Source organism: Lissotriton helveticus, chromosome 3_1, assembly GCF_964261635.1.
Source record: "Lissotriton helveticus chromosome 3_1, aLisHel1.1, whole genome shotgun sequence".
Lineage (NCBI taxonomy): Eukaryota > Metazoa > Chordata > Amphibia > Caudata > Salamandridae > Lissotriton > Lissotriton helveticus.
Window position 1 is genome coordinate 148,325,809 of NC_136061.1, and position 19,239 is coordinate 148,345,047.

At 45.6% G+C, this 19,239-nt stretch overlaps 1 protein-coding gene across 1 annotated transcript in view; it reads right to left on the minus strand.

Annotated features, from left to right (window-relative positions):
- LOC144822741 (uncharacterized) overlaps positions 1-19,239 on the minus strand; it is a 2,085,503-nt gene that overhangs the window by 93,433 nt on the left and 1,972,831 nt on the right. The window contains exon 108 of the mRNA XM_078680596.1: positions 6,575-7,111. Coding sequence (XP_078536722.1) covers positions 6,575-7,111 — 537 coding nt within the window. The remainder of the gene's footprint in view (positions 1-6,574; positions 7,112-19,239) is intronic.

The following is a 19,239-nucleotide window of genomic DNA, read 5'->3' on the forward strand; positions in this document are numbered from 1 at the left end:
TTATTATGAGAATTCTACTTCGTCTCCTCAGACGATCCAACATGATTCCGGCCTCTAGACCTCTTGTGCGATCACACCTTGTCTGTGTCAGTGGGCACTATACTGGTGAGACACCTTGCTTACTCCATGTCTCCAAACTTCATGCACCTCACCTAGTATGTGCGATCTAGACCTAACTAGAAGAAAGACCCTTTAAACACTTCTAAGGGCACCCAGTGATCCATAGAGAATGAAAGGACTTCATGACTTGGCAGGAGTACAAAACACTATACACCTGCTACAAATGGAATAGCTATTTACTCAGCCAATGTGAAAATGATCTGTCAGGTCAGCCAAGTGCCTTTCATTTAATGTTATTCCTTTTGTACACAAAAAAGCCACTTCTCACTTCTGCATTCATTACTAGCATGGATGCCATTGCCCTCTAGTAATATTCACCATAAATAGGTGAAAATGCATGAATCACCTCAATTTGGAACCTATTAATTTTAAAGTGCCCTAATGTGACTGCAAGGTGATATGTTAGAACTTAATTAAAGAACAAGTTACTTACCTTCGGTAACGCATTATCTGGTAGAGACTAACTGCAGATTCCTTACCTTTGAATTTCCCAGGTGTCAGGTTGGATCCAGAAACTTTATTTGAGCAATACCCCTTGCGCGCAAAGTCACGTGATGTCATTGGCGTTGGTAGCGTCGGTTATGACGCCACAGTGCCAACATAGGCGCCACCCAGGCACGTGTACATCAGTGCTTTTCATTTTTACCACGTCAGAAGCGCAGAGCCACGAAGTAACTGACATAAACATGTGCAAAACTAGGGCCCTGAAAGGGGAGTAACTCTAGACCTACAACATCAGTCCGCAAAGCGGGGAGGCATCGGTGGGACTGTAAGGAATCTGCAGCTAGATAGAGTCTCTACCAGATAATGCGTTACCAAAGGTAAATAACTTGTTCATCTGATAGAGTCTTGTAGCTGCAGATTCCTTACCTTTGAATCAGATACCCAAGCCATGCCATCCCGGCAGTGGTTTGCCGACTCATGGACTGGACTAAAAAGTCTTGCAGGACTGAGCGGGCAAAGTGCCCGTTCCTGCGTACTTGACCATCAAAGCAATAATGTTTTGCAAACGTGTGCAATGATGCCCACGTCGCTGCCTGACAGATGTCTTGGACTGCGACACCCCGAGCCAAGACCGTAGTCACAGCTTTTCCCCTGGTGGAATGGGCTCTTAATCTTTCAGGGGGCTGGTTCTCCGCCAAGGCATAAAAGATTTTAATGTAGTGACCAACCCAGCGAGAGATAATTATTTTCTGCACTACCTTTCCCTTCTTTGTTCTCACATACCCCACAAAGAGTTGGTCATCTACCCAGAACGCTCTTGTGTGGTCAAGGTAGGACGACAATGCTCTGTTTGGGTCCAGTCGGTGGAGAAGCTCCTCTTCCTTAGAGGGCTGTGGGGGAGCAAAGAAGGTGGGCAAAGCAATGGACTGACCCAGAAGAAATGGGGTCACAACCATGGGTAAAAATGATGCCCTGGTGCGAAGCACCACCTTGTCCGGAAAGGAGATAAGATAAGGAGGTGAGCTGGATTTAGCCTGCAACTCACTCACCCTCCGGGCCAATAAATCGCCACTAAGAAGGCTGTTTTGATGGTCAACAGCCACAGGGGACAATTGTGCAAAGGCTCGAAAGGAGCGTACAGCAGATAAGTGAGGACTAAATTAAGATCCATTTAGGCATAACAAAGGGTGCAAGTGGAAATAAATGAACTAACCCTTTCAAAAATCTATTTACAATAGGAGATTTAAAGAGGGAAGGCTGGTCTGGCAGCTGCAAAAAAAGCAGACAGAGCAGAAAGGTTACCTTTGAGAATTCCCAAAGAAGAGCCCTGCTGGGCAAGGGAACGAATGAACAAAAGGACAGTAGAAAGAGGAGCAGAAAGAGGGTCAATAGTCCTTTCTGTACAGTATAATACAAATTTCTGGCAACGGCAGGCGTATACCGACTTAGTGGAGGGCCGCCTGGGCGCAAGAATAACATTACAGACTTCGGGAGGAAGGTCAAAAGCCATCAACTGCTACCGCTCAAACTCCACACATGGAGTCGCAGAGTTGACAGGTTTGAGTGGAGAAATTTCTGCTGCCGCAACAGAAGATCACCCCGAAGGGGCAGCCTGACTGGAGGATCGACACTCATGCTCAGAAGCTCTGGATACCAGACTCTCCTTGCCCAGTCTGGCGTCACAAGGATGACTTGGGCCCGGTCACTCCTGATCTTCTTCAGAACCCTGGGCAGGAGTGGTATGGGCGGAAAGGTAAACAAGAGGCCTGAGCTCCACTCGCAACGAAACGTGTCGGCGAGCGATAGCCACCTTGGAAACTCCAGAGCGCAGTACTGTTAATATTGCGCGTTCGCTTCAGAGGTGAACAAATCTAAACAAGGTTCCTCCCACTACTGAAAGAGACCTTGTGCCACCTCCGATTGGAGATGCCATTTGAGATCCGCTAGGCATTGATGGCTGAGATTGTCTGACCTGGCGTTCAGAGAACCTGCCAGGTGTTGAACCACCAGGGTTATGCCCTGTTGTTCCAGCCATGCCCAGAGAACCAGGGCCTCTCGACAAAGGGTCCACGACCCTACCCCGCCTTGCTTGTTGCAGTACCACATGGCGGTGGTGTTGTCGTGAACACCTGCACCAACTTCCCCTAGACAGAGGGAAGAAAAGCTTTCAATGCCAAGCGAATCGCTAGGAGCGCCAACAAGTTTATGTGGAGCCCCTCCCCGCCGGAGTCCAGTGACCCCTGATCTCCGTCTTTCCCAAGTGGACGCCCCATTCCAGAAGGGATGCATTTGTCACAATTGTGAAATCTGGTTGGAAAAGGGAGAAAGGTCTGCCTTTGACCCAATCTCAGTTTGTTAACCACTACTGCATATCCTTTGCAGTCCATTCCGAGATCTGAACCACGTCGATGAGATTTCCCTGATGTTTAAGCCCATTGAAACTTCAAGTCCCACTGCAGAGCCTGCATAAGCCATCTCGCGTGTCTTACCAACAGGATGCAGTAGGCCATGAGGCCTAACAGCCTCAGAGTCAAATTAAACTGAAATCCGGGATAGAGACTGAAATATCAGAAGCATAACCTGAATATCCTGGACTCGCTGCTCGGAAGGATAATCCCGAAACTTCACTGTGTCCAGAACAGCTCCGATGAAAGGGAGCATCTGAGAAGGAGTCAGGTGTGACTTCAGCACATTTATAGAGGACCCCAGTGAATGCAGGCGGTCCGCCATAGTCTGAAGGTGAGAGACGACTGCCTGGGGCGAGGAGGCCGTCAACAGTCAGTTTTCGAGGTAGGGGAAGACTCACCCCTAACCTGCGCAGATGAACTGAATGGGAGCAGAGTAAACTGATAGTGCCTGTGGCCTACATTGAACCGCAGGTAACGCATGTGGCCTGGCATGATCGGAATTTGAAAATACGCATCCTGCAGGTCCAACGCCACCATCCAATCTCCTTGGTCTAGGGCAGACAAGACCTGATCCAATGTGAGCATCTTGAATTTCTTCTTTTTGAGGAAGAGATTGACGGTCCAAAGATCCAAAATAGGATGAAGCCCCTTGTTCTTCTTTGGAATCAGAAAGTAACGGGAATACCAGCCACTGCCTACTTCTGATGTTGGAACCCTTTCTATAGCTCCTTTGGCCAAAAGAGCTATAACTTCCTCTTGGTGCACCTATAAGTGATCCTCCACCAACCATTCCTGACTCGGCAGAATAGTAGGAGGAAAAGAAAGAAAAGGAATGGAATAGCCCTCCTGGATGATCAGCAAGACCCACTTGTCTGATGTTGTAGATCTCCAGCAGGGGAGATGGTGACAAATTCTCCTAGCCACTAGAGTAGTGTGGTCCTGCAGAATCAGCATGGGGGTGCTTTGAGGCTGCGGCTGCCGGGGTAGTGTGGTTGATGACTTCTACCCCCCATTCCGAGGATGGAATGTACTGCGTCCATGTCCACGCACGGCTTGGGCAGTCTGTGCAGGATGGTGGCTAGGATAGGGCTGACGTGGCTGGAAACCCCTTCCGCTGCCACAAAAGGGGCAAAAGGAATACTGGCCATGATGAGTGGAGGAGAAGCCCAAGTATCTGGCCGTAGCTCGAGAGTCTTTGACCCTGACCAGGGCCAAATCTGCCTTTTCCCCAAAAAGGCGGGCTCCATCAAAATGCATGTCCATCAAATTGGCTTGGACATCCCCCGGGAAGCCAATTGTGTGAAGCCAGGTGTGGCGCCTCTAGGCCACTGTCGTTGAAATAGATCTGCCCAGCGAACTTGGGAAAGCACAGCCTGGGCCTCCTCCGGGACTTGTGGCAGCACCTGCGCAACCCTCTCCCAAAGAGAGTGGGAGAAATGGCCCAATAAGCATGCGGTATTCACAGACCGCAATGCCAGACTGGAGGAAGAAAACTTCCTCTACCCAAATTAGTCCAGTCTCTTGGATTCCCTACTCTGGAGGGGGGAAGGGGATGTGCCCTGGGAAATAGACGCCTGCACCACCAAACTTTCTGGGGTGGGCTGTTGGCTGAGGAACTTTGGGTCACCCGGTGCTCGGCGATGGTAGCATGCAATGGTCCTGTTCACAGGGGCCCCTGTCCTAGGCTTGGACCTTGTTCCAAGAAGGAAGTCCGTAAGTGCCTCATTAAAGGGCAAAAGGGGTTCAGTGGTGAAATCCCCAGGTTGAAGCACTTTGGTCAGGAGAAAATTAGTCCTGACCTGCACTGAGGGCAGCTCCAGTCCAAAGACCTCAGCTGCCCTCTTAACCACCATGGCATGGGACACCCCCTCCTCCATCGCCACTGTAAGCAGAGAGAGCATGCCAGTGTCTGGGGAAGTATCCAGACCACTGGTTTCCCTAAGTTCCCCATACCGGTCGATTGTCCCCTCAGAGACATACTGGTTCTCTAGAGGGTCTTCAGACTCCTCCCATTCCTCTCCTGAGCCTAGCACGTCCACAAAGTGCACAGGCGATAACATAGAACCCCTGGGTTCTGTCGACGTCAGAATCGGCGTCGCTCGACGCCATTCCGACTCCATGTCGTCGGGGATGAGGATGGGTTGCACCAACGACGGGCGACGTCGTCGTCGCGGGCACTGACTTCAGGTTCTACACCGGGGAAGGTCGCGTTGGCACTACCAACATGGGATCGGATCCATGAGGCCCCACTGGTGCCGTTGCCGAAGCAGATGGCGTCGAGCCCAATGAGGCCCCAACTGACCCCACGAAGCCTGAGGGCTCACCAACAGGGTTGTTCTACTGAAATATGTGGCGCATGGCCTCGTAAAAATCTTTATTTGAGCGAGAGTCGCTCCAGCTCCCGGAAATGGAGGGAGGCGAGAGGTCGACTCTGGCTCCATCTCCACAGAACCGTGCTTAGAGCGTCGGTGTCCCTTACCTTTTTCGACGACGGACGCCAGTTGAGGTGAAGTCAAAGTCCACTTGGACTTCTTCTTCTTGTGCATCTTCCCAGAGTGTCCAGATGACCTTGAATGGGAGGAAATGGACTTAGGGCTCAATGAGTGAACCCATGACAGCCTCTTCCTCGAACGGGATTGTGACCTTCTGAGTCTCGCTAGACGGTGTCGACTGCCGGACTGCGAGCAACTTCATTGCCTGCTCCCTCAAGGTCTTCGGAGCCATCGCTCGGCAGTCTGTACACAGCTTCAAACCGTGGTCACATTTAAGACACCACAGACATATACGGTGTGGATCGGTAACCGACATCATGCAGGAACAAGTCCTGCACGGTTTAAAACCTGTCTTCCTACCCGACATTCCTCGAATAGGAAGTCGTCAAAAATGTTGCCAAAAGTCGAGAAAAAGCCTGCCAAAAAGCAGCTTAGGGGTACATTCTTAACTGGCGTGGAAAGAAAACAACTGACGTCTGTACACCTGTGTAGGGACTAAGTAGGCACCGCAATGTCATAACCGATGCTACCGACGTCACCGACCTCACGCGGAGCCGAATGGAGCCACCCAACATCGCGCGTAATGGGTATTGCTCAGCAAAAGTTTTCGGATCCAGCCTGACGCCTGAGAAATTCAAAGGTAAGGAGTCTCCTGCTAGAAGTCTCTATCAGATACATAAAAACATAGTTGTTTGTGTTCTTTTATTTTAGAGGTGCAAGGGAAAATGGTATGTGAAGAGTGATGAAGAAACAATTAAAATTTTATGTGCATATGCCTATATTGGGAGTGAAAAAGCATAAATCTAGCCAGCAAGTTCTCTGCCTAAGTGTGATGGACAGATGAGTAAAGATCATGTATAATTTTGGGAATATATATTCTATTTGGACGTAGAACTTTCTCCTAAACTTTGTCAAGTTTTGATTTTTCCAGATCCCTATCTGCAGTTTAAAATCGTACTGTACCTGATTGAGTACAAATATTCTGTAAAATGACTCAACACACTGCTATCACGATATAACTGGTACCTAGGGTGTGGATAACTTTCAGAACAATTTTCATCATCATCAAGAGAACCAGGACCACCAACATCTTTTTAATTTTAAACTCACCTTCATTATCATAAACACCACCATAATCATCTGTACTTCTACTATCCGTAATCGCATGCTTAACATCGCCTCTGCTTGCATGACTACTGGGATTATCGTTGTTGTTGTTGATTGCTGTGTCCAAATTTTCAACATCATCCTCAAATGTATTACCATTAGCCGTGTTATCACTGGAATTATCTCTATCAACAGGAGGCTCATGTTGTCTAACAGAGTCTGTATGTGTGTCACTCTGTAGAGGGAGGTGTTGCTGTGTTTCTAATTTGTTCTCAGGATTTTTGCCTTGATGATGATCCTCCACTTCTAGGACATTAGTAGACTGATGGGATTTTTGTCTTGAAAAAGATGTTTGTCTTATATCTTCTTGTTCTCCTTCTGGACTTGTTGACTCTGCATTCATCGACAGAGGAGGTGACACCACATCACCCTGAACCTCACTGTACTGATGGTCTTGCAAAAGATCAACATTGCCATCAAGATGGTCTGCCTGAAATTCCGTTTTGTCATTTCCATTAGTTGTATCCATTTCATGCAATTCTATAAAAAAGTACAAATGGAAATTGGAAATTTGGAATCACCCAGTTGTTGATAGTTTTCGTAAATGCAAACATTTTGTATCAGTTTACCAAACTGTGTGGGCGTCTGAAATAGTCATGCCACCACACCAAGGCTTGTGTACAAACTGTCCATGTCATTCCTTCTGATCCAGGTCAGTAACTCAATAAACAACATTCCAGTACTTGTGCAGTGTTTGCATGCAATTTATTATGAATGAATGTCTTTGTTGGGGTCATAGACAGGTGGTGGCTCTATCATATTGGTAGTCACAGCATTGTGCTTCCATCATTCAGCCATGTAACTTATGCCAGACATATTTCTCTCCTATATTATTGCCCGTTATGTGTTGCTACTGCCTTGTTGCACCTTGAAATATGTAATCAATTTCAATTGCTATTTATTTATCACTGTAAAGTACCAATATTTTGCTTATCTGAGAGCACCTCACAGAGCCATTCATTTCTGTTAAACAGTTGAGGCAAACATAAAGAATGATCATTTTCGAATGGGATAATCCCACTCAATTATCGTGGCATGGAAGGTCTTCATATGCCTTCCCTGTTACATTTTTCCAACAAAACATTATATTTTATTATAATTGTAATATGTTTGCGCATTAAGGCATCCATAAATGCTGCATTAATACTGAGGAAGCAGAAGGAGATTTTATTTTAGCAGGCACAGAGCCAGCTATCTGACACCGCACAAATAAAGAATGCAGGAGATTAAAAGGACTTGGAGACGTGGAGTAAGGTGAATTAATGCACCTCCCTCATCTTACCTATGGTCACACTTTGACCATAGTGAAGATGGCCAAGGCCTGACCACACGTAAGATGAAGTAGCTGCCTTAATTGAATTAACTTTACATCCCATTTTCAAGTTCGTTTAATTATGGATGAGGAAGAAGATACACTTAGGCCCACATGCATCAAACAGAATTGCATTCGCAAACGGTGTGATTCGCAAAACTGGGAATCGCAAATAAGGAAAAATAAGAAATCGCAAAAATATTTGCAAATTTTTAATGCATAGGTATTTGCGATTTCTAAATTGCGATTCCTTCGTTTTCGCAATTTAGGAATCGCAAATACCAACAATGATGCATCTGGCCCTTAGTGAAGCAATTTAACTCCTCCATTCAATAAAATTTTAATATCTCTACACAACCCTCAAAACCTGCTCAATACAAAACGCTCTGGATGAACCCACTGAGCCAGGAGAGCTACTGGTGAAGGAGCAGCTCTATGAGGCAGCATGGGCACCTAGTGTGGGGATGGAGTTTGCTTCCTGTTTTTTTCTCTTTTTTTAAATATAGGTAGTCAGAGCCAGGAGTTTAATGTAAACCGCACGCCTTAAACTAAGCTGCATTGGTTTCCCTACACGAGAAGGCCAGGCTGATTTGAATCTTCATCCAAAAACGCTCTCTATCATTTACTTCCTCATAGGTTAACACATAGTGGAAGCTACTCAACTATTCAATTGAAGCAGTTTACCACTACAGGCATGAACAATATAATTGCCCTCTTACTAAAAATTCCACATTGGATCTCACAGTGTTATCTAGATATTCACAGATCTCAGAAAAGGAATGTGCAGTTCTGTGAACTCTTGGGGACACTGATCTGGATTCCACGAACCATAGGGTTCTCAGCACCTCCGTTATGGGTTTATCGAGAAACTGCGGAACAATAAATAATACATTATGAAAGAATATTCCTAAATATAACAAATAATTCCAAAGAGCGCTCAAAATACTGGAGGATTATTTGTCTGGCATTTGGCTATACTCAAGGAATCTTCATGCCCTATCAACGGCCTCTTTGTATTTTTTTTAGGGCAGTTTGTACTTATCTGTATTGAGTCTATGTTAATATCAGATTATTATGGGGGAGCCTCGCTGATAGCGACAGAAGGGCAAGTCCTGTGACCCCAGTAGAAAAAAGAGCAGTGCAGCAAACGTTCTTCCTAGTAGAGGTGTCCATTTCAGCTGCAGGTCATGTTCTAAGAGCCTCTTTTGCCTGCTGTCTGATTCCCGGAAATGTCCACCTTTCTAGTCTTATTTTGATCTCTATCCTACCCGATTGTTCAAGCAGGTTATTTTTTTTACTTAATAGTGATTTCTGGGTATATAACTCAGTCTTGAGTATACAGTGTAATTCTGTGTATCTCATCAATAATTATACTATTTTCAGGATTGAATTCGCAAGTGACGAAGAGTGTGCATCATGGTCATTCACTATTTTGTTGATATGTAAGATCTCTTTACAAATACATGTCTTGGCAATATTTTACCACGTAATTAAATTGTGCGCTAGCTATCAACCTTTTCTGGTCTGAAAAAGTTTAACATGTAGGGATTCCTCTGGGCATGAAAAGGTATTGTATGGATTCCTCCATGGGAAAAGATTGGTTATTAATGGTCTAACTTCAAGCCAGTGAACATGGAGTTGTTTCACCCCACTCCCTTTTTAGGTCTCGGACTAGGCAGCGCGTGGGCTTTCTCGTCGAGAGATGCTGTATACAGTATAGTGGGAGAAGCTCCGCCCACTTTCCCAGCTATCATTTTCATTGGCCGACACCGTAAATACAGCATTCTGATTGGTGTTCGACAAGTTAGTCCCGCTTCCTGACGGACATTACGTAATTTTTGTCCCTCCATGGCTATCAGCCCCTTTACTTTCAAAACAGTTCTGTTCCCCTGACTCCCCCCATTTCCTCCCGCAGTCTGTCACTTCTCTGGCCACCACAACCCCCCACCCATTGATGTTCCTACGTTTGTGCACAACCGCAGTTTTGTTTACAATGCAATAGGGCTCTAGTAAATACGAGTCCTATTGCATTTGTAAATGCTTGCCTTCTCCTCTGATTAGCTAACTGAATACACACTCTTTTTTGCCTGACCTGTCCCTCTATCGTGATTCACACGGCTGCATCACCCGGAACCGGAAGCGCTTTCACTTTACAAGCAGCCCACGCACTCTGCCTTGATATCCACGTGTCCACTATGTCTCCGCAAAACCCTCGCCTCCTCGTTTGTTGTAACAATCCTAATCTCTCTCCTGCCCTAACCTTGTGTGACGGCTATTGTAGATGTAAATGATAGTTAAAAAAAAAAAACATTTAACTATCATTTACATCTACAGTATTGTGATACTGGTTTTTATGTATTTTTGTTGTGATTTTAAATTGTTTAAAACTCAAAGTGTTGATTGATAACCCTGTATTCAATAAATTTGTATTAATCTATCGTGTAAAACTTTGTGACTGTCTTGTTATGAGTTTTTAACCTGTGAAATTTATGTCAATATTTGAATGCATGACTGAAAACGATTAGTCTTAGTGATATCCATGTCTACCTAGCGGTGTACTAACTAAAATTGTGTATATATAGGTCTTGAAGAAAGTAAACCTAATTGGTTTATGCATACTTGGGACCCCTCTATTTCTACTGGTAAGCTTTTCCTCCAGCCCTGGGGCCTCAGTGGGCTGATGCACCAGCTGCACGAATGTCTGTTCAGTTCTATGGCCAGAGGCCCAACTCCTAGCGGGTCCACTCAGCCTTTCATCCTTCCTGGGTCAATTAAATGAGTACCATTGGTGTGGGTAACAGCAAACACGTAATGCTTACTTCAGGGGGTGCAGGGGAATGGCCTTGGATACAGTTTAGCACAGAAGTTAACACCTCACTGGCGGTCAGATTTATGTCTTTTAAACATACTTTAATACACCTCTATAAGTATAAAGTATAAAAAACATAAGAACAACAGAGTTGTGATAACAGATGTGCCCTGCGCTGGTGGGTGGTGAGATAAGACCTCAGGCAGTCTTTAAGTACTCTGGTGTAGTAACAGAAAGATAGCGTTCTAGTCCAGCGGACGATGTACCCTAGAGGACCATCTGTAAAGTGCCAACTGCGTGTGCCTACAAGAATCATTACTGTGCTCAAAGAAAGCTCAACGTGTTTGTGTGCCCGACAGGCGTAACGCTGGACTCAGAGTTAAATTCACCTTTGCAACCAAACTTTCCGTTTACGCCTGTCAGACACTCACCAAGTGTACTGTAAATCTATTTACTACTGTGCGGTGCATGTTGCCCCTGCGCACAATAATGCAGTAGCAATCTCCTCATAAGGGGTGAAGAGTAGGCAGAACAAGGCGAGGATGTGGTCCTTCGGTTAGACTGCTGACTTTTGTGCTGGAAACCAGGGTTCGAGCCTCGGGTCGCATCCACACCCTGTGATTCCGGGCAAATCACTTAATCTCCCCGTACCTGAATGTGTAATGTAAATACGGTGCTCTTGTAAAGTGCTCCAATACCTTTGGGTCGAGTTTGCGCTATATAAATATGCAACAAAAAAAAGGCATGAATGCCCCTGAGACTTTACAAACTCCCACTACTCATGAGCTGGTGGCCTTTCACAAAGTCTTTTCCAACACTTTCTTTCCCACCCTGGAACCCGTTGAAGATTTTCTTCAAAGAACAGGAGTAAACGGTATTGAAGGATGTGCACAGCATTAACCAGCCCTAAGTGTCATGGGGGAAGGGAGGGTTCTGGAGGGGATTCATGTACGGGAAATAATGTTCCCACGTAAAAAAACTCAAAAGCAAAACAGTGTGCAATTGCACAGCAGGGCTGCTTTTCACTAATGCTTAATTGTACTGGGGGTTAAAATCATTCAACAATCTACACACCCCATATTTTCAGTTACACTTAGTCAAACACAAAGAACCATGTTTGGCTGGATATTGTATCATTCAAATTTCATAAAACAGCTGCGTTCCGGTTGCTGGAGTCCTGGCAAAGATTTCCACGCTGGTCCGCCAATATCCGCGGAATTTGCACACATTGCCGCAAAATTACGAATTATAGGGGACATTACCTCAATCGTGTAGTGTAAACGCAAGAGGCAAAAGGCAGGCTCCGCCATCCTGAGAAGACTCATTGATTTATTCAGCCTGGGTCGAAATTTGGACACACTGTCAGGGTTGTCTTCTAATCCAACGCCAAATTACGACTCTGTGCGGACACTGTACTGATCGGTGTATTATTTTGTGACACCTTGTGGTTTTGGTGTATATATATGAGGAAGAGGTGTGCCGCCGCGGCTAGGGCGACTGACTCCGGAATCTGGGGATCAGGATTCGATCCCTGGCACCGGCAGCAAATTAGCCCAGCACCATGTAACTCTGGGCAATATCTTGCTTAATCTTCCCGACGGCCCCCAGTGCCTAGAGACCCTTACGGGTGATTGTGCGCTTTACAAATGTGGATTATTTTATTATTATTATTATTATTATTATTATATATTATTATTATTATTATGTAAACATGTAAATACAGTCACGCACTGAGCACTTTATTGCACCTTGCGCAGTCTGCACTATTGAATCGCAGCTGTCTTATGATTTTTTAATAATGCAACATTTATTGAAACATGGGCCTTTGTGTTTGACCAAGTGTAACTGAATATCTGGGGTGTGTAGATCGTTGAATGATTTCTAATTCTTAATTTTTAATTCTGAGGAAGGCCCTCCTGCATCAAGGGCTCTCTTTCTTAGCGGCCAAAGGTCAACGTTCATATTGCAGGTTTGGCTTAAATGTTTCATTACCTGTAAGTGTTGAAAATTTTGAACTGCCTTATTAGCCATTGGTTCACCTTAATTATCGTTCCTGTTAAAAGTACTGTTTCCAAACAGTAGTTAGTTGGCCTATAAAAGCAAAGTAGGGGTCTTATAGCGAATCAGTTCTTATGTGAAGGCGTTGTTGTTTCTGGGGAAGTGGTTTATTACAGTGGTGTTTATAAAGCATTAGTTTGAAATCTGGATGTTAGATTTCAGGCATTCGAAGGCTAGAGAGCGCACAGGTACAAGGGGGATGCAGCTAATGTCTTCTTTGTGAATTATGGCTGTCTGCATCATGGTCTATTTTTCTATCCTTCCGAAATATTTTATTCCCCTGTGTAATCCTCATGCCCATAAGGGGGTGAACTACATGTGCAAGTCATGTCTTGCTGAAGAAATTTAGTGATTCTGTCAGTAGCGGCTTGTGCTTTAGTGGTCGCAATGCGCCAGTTTAGTAGAAAACAAATTTTACTTTTTTATGCCGAGCTTTGTTAATTATTTCTTTTTATTTTGTTTTATGTGAAAGGAATGCTTGGATAGGCTTGTTTAGTAAGAAAGGATGTATTTCTTGGATTCTTAATCGGAGATGCTGAAAGAGGTTTGTGATTTTTTTGTTATCATGTTGTTGTGAATTAGGTCCCTTTCTGTGGTGAGTGATAAAGGAAAGATCAGATTAAGTTGATTTATTTGAGGGATTACAGTTTAATGCAAGAGACCAACAGGGCCAGTCAATAGAGGCAACAGCTATCCAAACATAGTAAATAGTATCCCCCAAATGTTGAAGTAATCTTACAGGAACCATTTTTTTAAATTTCTTTTCTCTACCTTTGTTTTTAGGGCTCGGCTGAACGCGCGGAAGCGCGTCTCCGCCGAAGCTCTTTTGTCAGCGTGTGTGCTTCCCAGGAGACAATCCTGGCCGCGCGCATCGCCCTGAAGGCGATTTCAAAGTGACACGCGCACGCGAACGAGCGCTGCGGCCAGGCGCTGTCTCCCGAGAAGCACACACGCATGCGCATACACAAGCGCCCACGCACGCATGCACATACATACAGAGACACCCCAGCTCACATACACACACGCGCGCACACACACACGAGTGCACCCCCCCTCTCCCCCATCGTCGCACACATGCATACACACACACGCGCACGCACACACACACACACACAACGAGGGAACCGAGCCCCAGCCCCCCTCATCTTACCAGGTGAATTCTGAGGGACTCCGCTCTCCTTCTGGCGTCGCGAGACGCTTTCACTCCGCCTTCTCTTCCGGTCCGGATGCAGCCCCGCCCCCGTCACAGGCGACTTTGCCTGACTTCCGGTGAGGCTGCTGGGCTCAATTCTTCTCAGGTCTGTAAATTACCATTAAATCGGGTATTGGCGATATATGATCTATCGGGGATTTAGAGACGGCAGGAGTGCGCCATGAAGCAACGAGGCAGTCGGTACACGCTGGCAGTACTATCTTCGTGCCACAGCGAGGGCCACCGGGGTATGTGTACCTGGGATGTTAACAGCCACGTCACATATCAAAGGTTCTATTCCAGGGTGCAGACGAGCGCGTACACTGGGGGACACTTACGGGGTGGGCGCTCCTTTTTCTTAATGCTGCCCTCGCGCTAATCAATGTCAGGTGAGATGGCTTGCGAATTTAACACTGGCTGCAGTACCGAGATGCGTACAAAAGTGTTAAATGCAAATATATATGTATCTGGGTATAAATGTGGGTTAATTGCTCAGAGTGACAGTAAACTAATGAAAGTACAGGAAATGCGGGGAGGCGAAACCACCGAGGAAATATACACATGCATGTAGATGTAAAATTGGAATTACACGATTGTTAAAACAACCAGCTGCTAGCTGAAATCTAAAAAAAAAGTTAGTAAAACCGTGAGTAAAACTCTGTGAAAACAGTTAATAAGAAACCCTTAAATATGAAACACCTGACAACAACAAAAAATAGAATACAAAAACTGAACGCATAGGCGCGGGCCAAATAATTCACTTGAAAAACAATCCCTGGTCAATAAAACCGGGAACTGTACCAGTGCTGACAGGTCGAAGCCGCAGCAGGCACCAAACAAACCTGAGGCTTTGGTGCTTGCGTCTCTCAGACTGACCAGTGATCAGGGCCGCTCTTCGGAGCAGGCAGTAGCGCATGGCTATTCGTGGACATTGGTGCTTGAGGTTCCCGTGACTGGCCAGTGCCCTGAGCCGCGTCAAGCCACTCCCTCCAAGGGCACTGAATGACTCGACACCGGCCCCGCCAGCCACTAGGAAGAGCACGTCCTGTGATGTCGCCATCGCTCCCCTCTACTGAGCTGCAAAGAGCACAGAACTATCACATTTGCGGTTATTCAGCCGAGTAGGCGTCTCTGTTTAATTCAATATAGTCTCTAAATACGAGACAAGGAAATACATTGCACAGTGGTTAGTTTAACAAGCCCTCTGCAGGTGCAGATGAATTTATTTTGGGAAGTCGGTGGCCGTGCAATTTCTTCTCCCATGAGTTCATGAGTAGTACCCCACTCGCCCCAATTCTGAAACTCACTGCCCTTTCCTCGAATATTCGTCACACTATTGATTTGAATATATTTAACAGAACACACTTCCTGAATTTGCACTTTTGTAATTATGGAATTCGCTCGAATGAATGTTGGTAGAGTACCGTCGACCTTTTCAGCAAGAAAATTTTAAAAGTCATCACTCAGATATGAAGAAGGCTCGCCCTCTCCTTTAGTAGAGTATTTCCTCGATAGCAGTTGCCCCCGTTTGCCTGTCTTTACCGGCTTCTCGTTATTCCTTATTCTGTTCTTTTGTGAATTCCGACCCTGCTTTCTTTCAGTATGTAACTCTTGAGGTTTTTTGTTTCACCCTATCTCTAAATGTATTGCGTGTTTAGCCTCGTCAAGGGCCCCTTTCCCTTCTGCGTTTTCAATATGTGTATTTTCTATACTCGCTCGTCTTTTCATCCGTTGTGCTTCCATCCTGTTTTCGTGCCTGTTCCTCTGAGGTGTTTCGGTATTTCTCTTGTTTCTTGCCTTTCTGTGTTTTCTTTATGCGGGTTTCTTTTGTTCTGCTGAGTTTCAGACTCTTTGTCTGCTGAATTTTCACGGTTTCCGTCTGTCCGCGCCGCGTGTCTCTCCCTGTCCTGCGTTTTTTCAGCATTTCCGCGACTCTTTCTCCGCTGGTTTCAGTCTATTGCTGTGTCTTTTCTTGTACAGTGTGGTCTGCCGTGGCTGTTTGTCTGTAGTGGTTTCAGTGTGGTCATCCTCTCCCCTGTTTTAGTCCTTGAGGCCTCGTGTGTCATGTTCTTAATGGCTGCATCACATCGCGTTCATGTACAATGCTAATAGCTCTAACTTTTGCAATGCCGAGACCGTTGCATTGTAAATGCTTGTTTACATCTTGGCTACGGGCATATTAAGTTGTCTGTTGGGCAGATGCATTGTTTCCATTACATGTTATGCTACATTCATTTGTAAAGCGCACTAATCACCTGAAAGGGTATTCGGGTGCTTAATTATATAAATGCTCATTATACTAAGAGGTGGCCTGAGTCAGCCCCTTGCTCATAATTGGAGGGGTTTGTTGCCCATCTCATATCTCTCCTCTTGATTCAATGGCTTCCCCCCATATTCCTGTGCTTGTCCAGCCGCAGAGCATTCTGGTCTGATAGTGTGACAACTGGATAAGCTGTACCCTTCAACTGCATACTTGGAGGAATTATTTTTCCTTTTATTGTAAGCACTCTATTTCCTGTCTGGCTCTCTTTTGTTCTTTTTTTTACTATCCATTCCCGCTTTACCCGATTTAGACCCCGCCTCTTCCTTGCTCCCCTAAACACAGTTAGGATTATTCTATCCTTCATTTCAATTATTTTAATTATTTAACTGGGTGAATGGATTGGTCTAAAGTGGTTTTTTGTTCATTTTAGTTACTGTTGGAATATTTTTCTTTACTCAGCCTTAGCCTCCATTCATTCCAACACTTCCACTGATTGCTTCACTTCACTTCCTCCCTTTCTTTCTTTCCCTGATCACGTTCTCAAAGTGGTCACTTAAGTGAACTATGGAAGTGCCTGGTCAACCTGAGCAGATGTGTTAGCCAATAGCTCTGGCTAATCACTTCTAAGGGGAGACAGATTGGCATGGCATTCTTCTCAATGCAGCTTGATAATATGCCCATGTGTGCTTGCATAATGTAAAATAGGCTCATGTTAAGCACCCCAAAACCCTCGTGTATAGTTAGTACTATATAGAACAGTGAAACAAATTGAAGGTTAAAGAACACTAGATGTTGTAGCACCCAGGATTATGTGCTGCATAGCTAATAAGGTTCCAAAGCCGGACCGACTGCATTGCAAATGCTTGTTTAATTTTACCAGGGACCTGTACTGCATGAGTATAGCTCTATGTCAACACATTTTTGTGCCACATCTTCACTAACAAGACTGTTGGTACATGTGTCTCAACAGTAGTGCGAAGACCTTGTGAACTTCAGCTCAAAAAGAAGTAGGAGGGATGAAAACAGTACTCCAGCCTGAAATATCCATGATCTAAATAGTACCACAAACACACCAGCAAGGTCTCCTTCTCCACTTTCAACCCACAAGCATGACCCAACCAGTGCAAACAGCAATAGAAAGCCAAAAACGACAGTAACCTGCTATTGGAACCAGGCATAATAGTTTGTGATGTAATTGTATTGCATCAGAGCACTGCTCAATGGCCCACTCACTCACAGGGCGGTGCAGTGCCCCAGATCTGCTAACAGATGTACAACCCACTGCCAGAGATGCCCTAGATAATTGGGGGTACAGAGAAAGAGAGGAAGGTTATCAAAGACCTACATATTGAATCTAAAAAGGCCCACTCTAACCCTGCCATTCAGGCTTTAGACCCATATGAGCAACAGAGTGAGTGCATATCTGCTGGGTCCGCCCTTGACACAGATTTGGAACAACCAGAGAGTCTTAATTCACTTTGATCTGTTGGCCACTGATGAAACAGTGGACCACCGGATACTTCAAAAATTCCTGCAACAGCATGAAGTGCAGTTTGAAACTGCACTTCTTGGTTTAAGTCCTTGCCCACAAGCTAGAGCAGTCACATCTAAATTGATTTGCCAGGTTTAAGTTCATATATATATATGGGTAACCTATGTATTACTAAGGGATTGTTCTTTGTTACCTATTTTGCCAGCAAACTTGGAGCGGGCAATGCACGCACTCTCCCTATTATTCAGCTTATTTCAGCCCACCATGAAAACGTGGTGACTTTCTTCACGATGGTGTAGTTGTTGCACGCCTGACGTGTTACTGCTGTCTTTGTCGAAAACTGAAGTATCCAATGTACTCTGCTTATGATTGGCATACCTTTAACATGCACTTTTGCATCCGTATCAATATTTAAATGTATCCATAAATTGGGAGTCAAGGTGTGGTAGCACAAAATGTTCAAGGCCATTAAAAGAGGAGTGCGACAGCCAACTTAGGTGCCTATAAGGATGGCGCCACCCCCGAGGTGGAGGGACCGTCCGCAGGGGCAGCGGCGGTCCCTCCGTGCGAATGAGGATGTGACCGCCAACCTGGCGGTCACATCCCGTATATTTTACATTGCGGCGGTTGCTGCTTTAAGCAGCACCCGCCGCAATGTAAAATATGCATGTGTAGCCTTGGCATGCACAACTTGGCAGGCATCGCGCGGTGCCTGCCACCCTGTGCATGCCAAAGCAGGGGGGTACCATAGGTACCCCCCATGTGCACCCCCCACTCCACAACACCCTGGGGGCTTGCAACGGGCTCCCAAACACCAAGGACCACATGCTTTTCCTCGGCGGAAAAGCCGCCGCGGAAAAGCATGTTTTCTGCCCCATCCTAATATGGTGGCGGTGTCTGATAGACACCGCCACCATATTAGTGCTTTTCCGCCACGGTCGGAAGGCGACTGCGGCGGAAAAGCGGCGGACGGTCTTCCCGTCCGCCGATGACCCCCCAGCCATCCTAATATGGCAGGGGGTCTTTGAAGGCACCGCAGCGGTGAATCCGCATCCTCTGGGCCGGCGGTGGCTTCTGCCGGCCCGGAGGATGCGGATTCACCGCAATCCTAATCGGCCCCTTAGTACATTTTTTGTGTTTTTTAAACTCAGCCACAAAAACACTGACAACAATGACAAATGTGAGAGTATATTTTTACTGGTTCACTAAATCTGCCACGAACAGGCTACATTGTAAAATATCTAATTAGGTATTTACCCGCTGCAGAAATATTTGTGTGACCAGGCATTTCACAGTACAGTAATGGTAAGATAACTCTGGTAGCTAAAGATTTACTGGAATAAACTTTGTTTTGTCTAGTCACTGTTTTGACTCATCATGAAGAACCATTGCACATTAATATACTGTTGGACTTGGCCTTTTCCCCCCAAATCTTTCGCTTTTGACCCCCTTGTCTAGGATGTCTCCCGCATGGTAATAAAC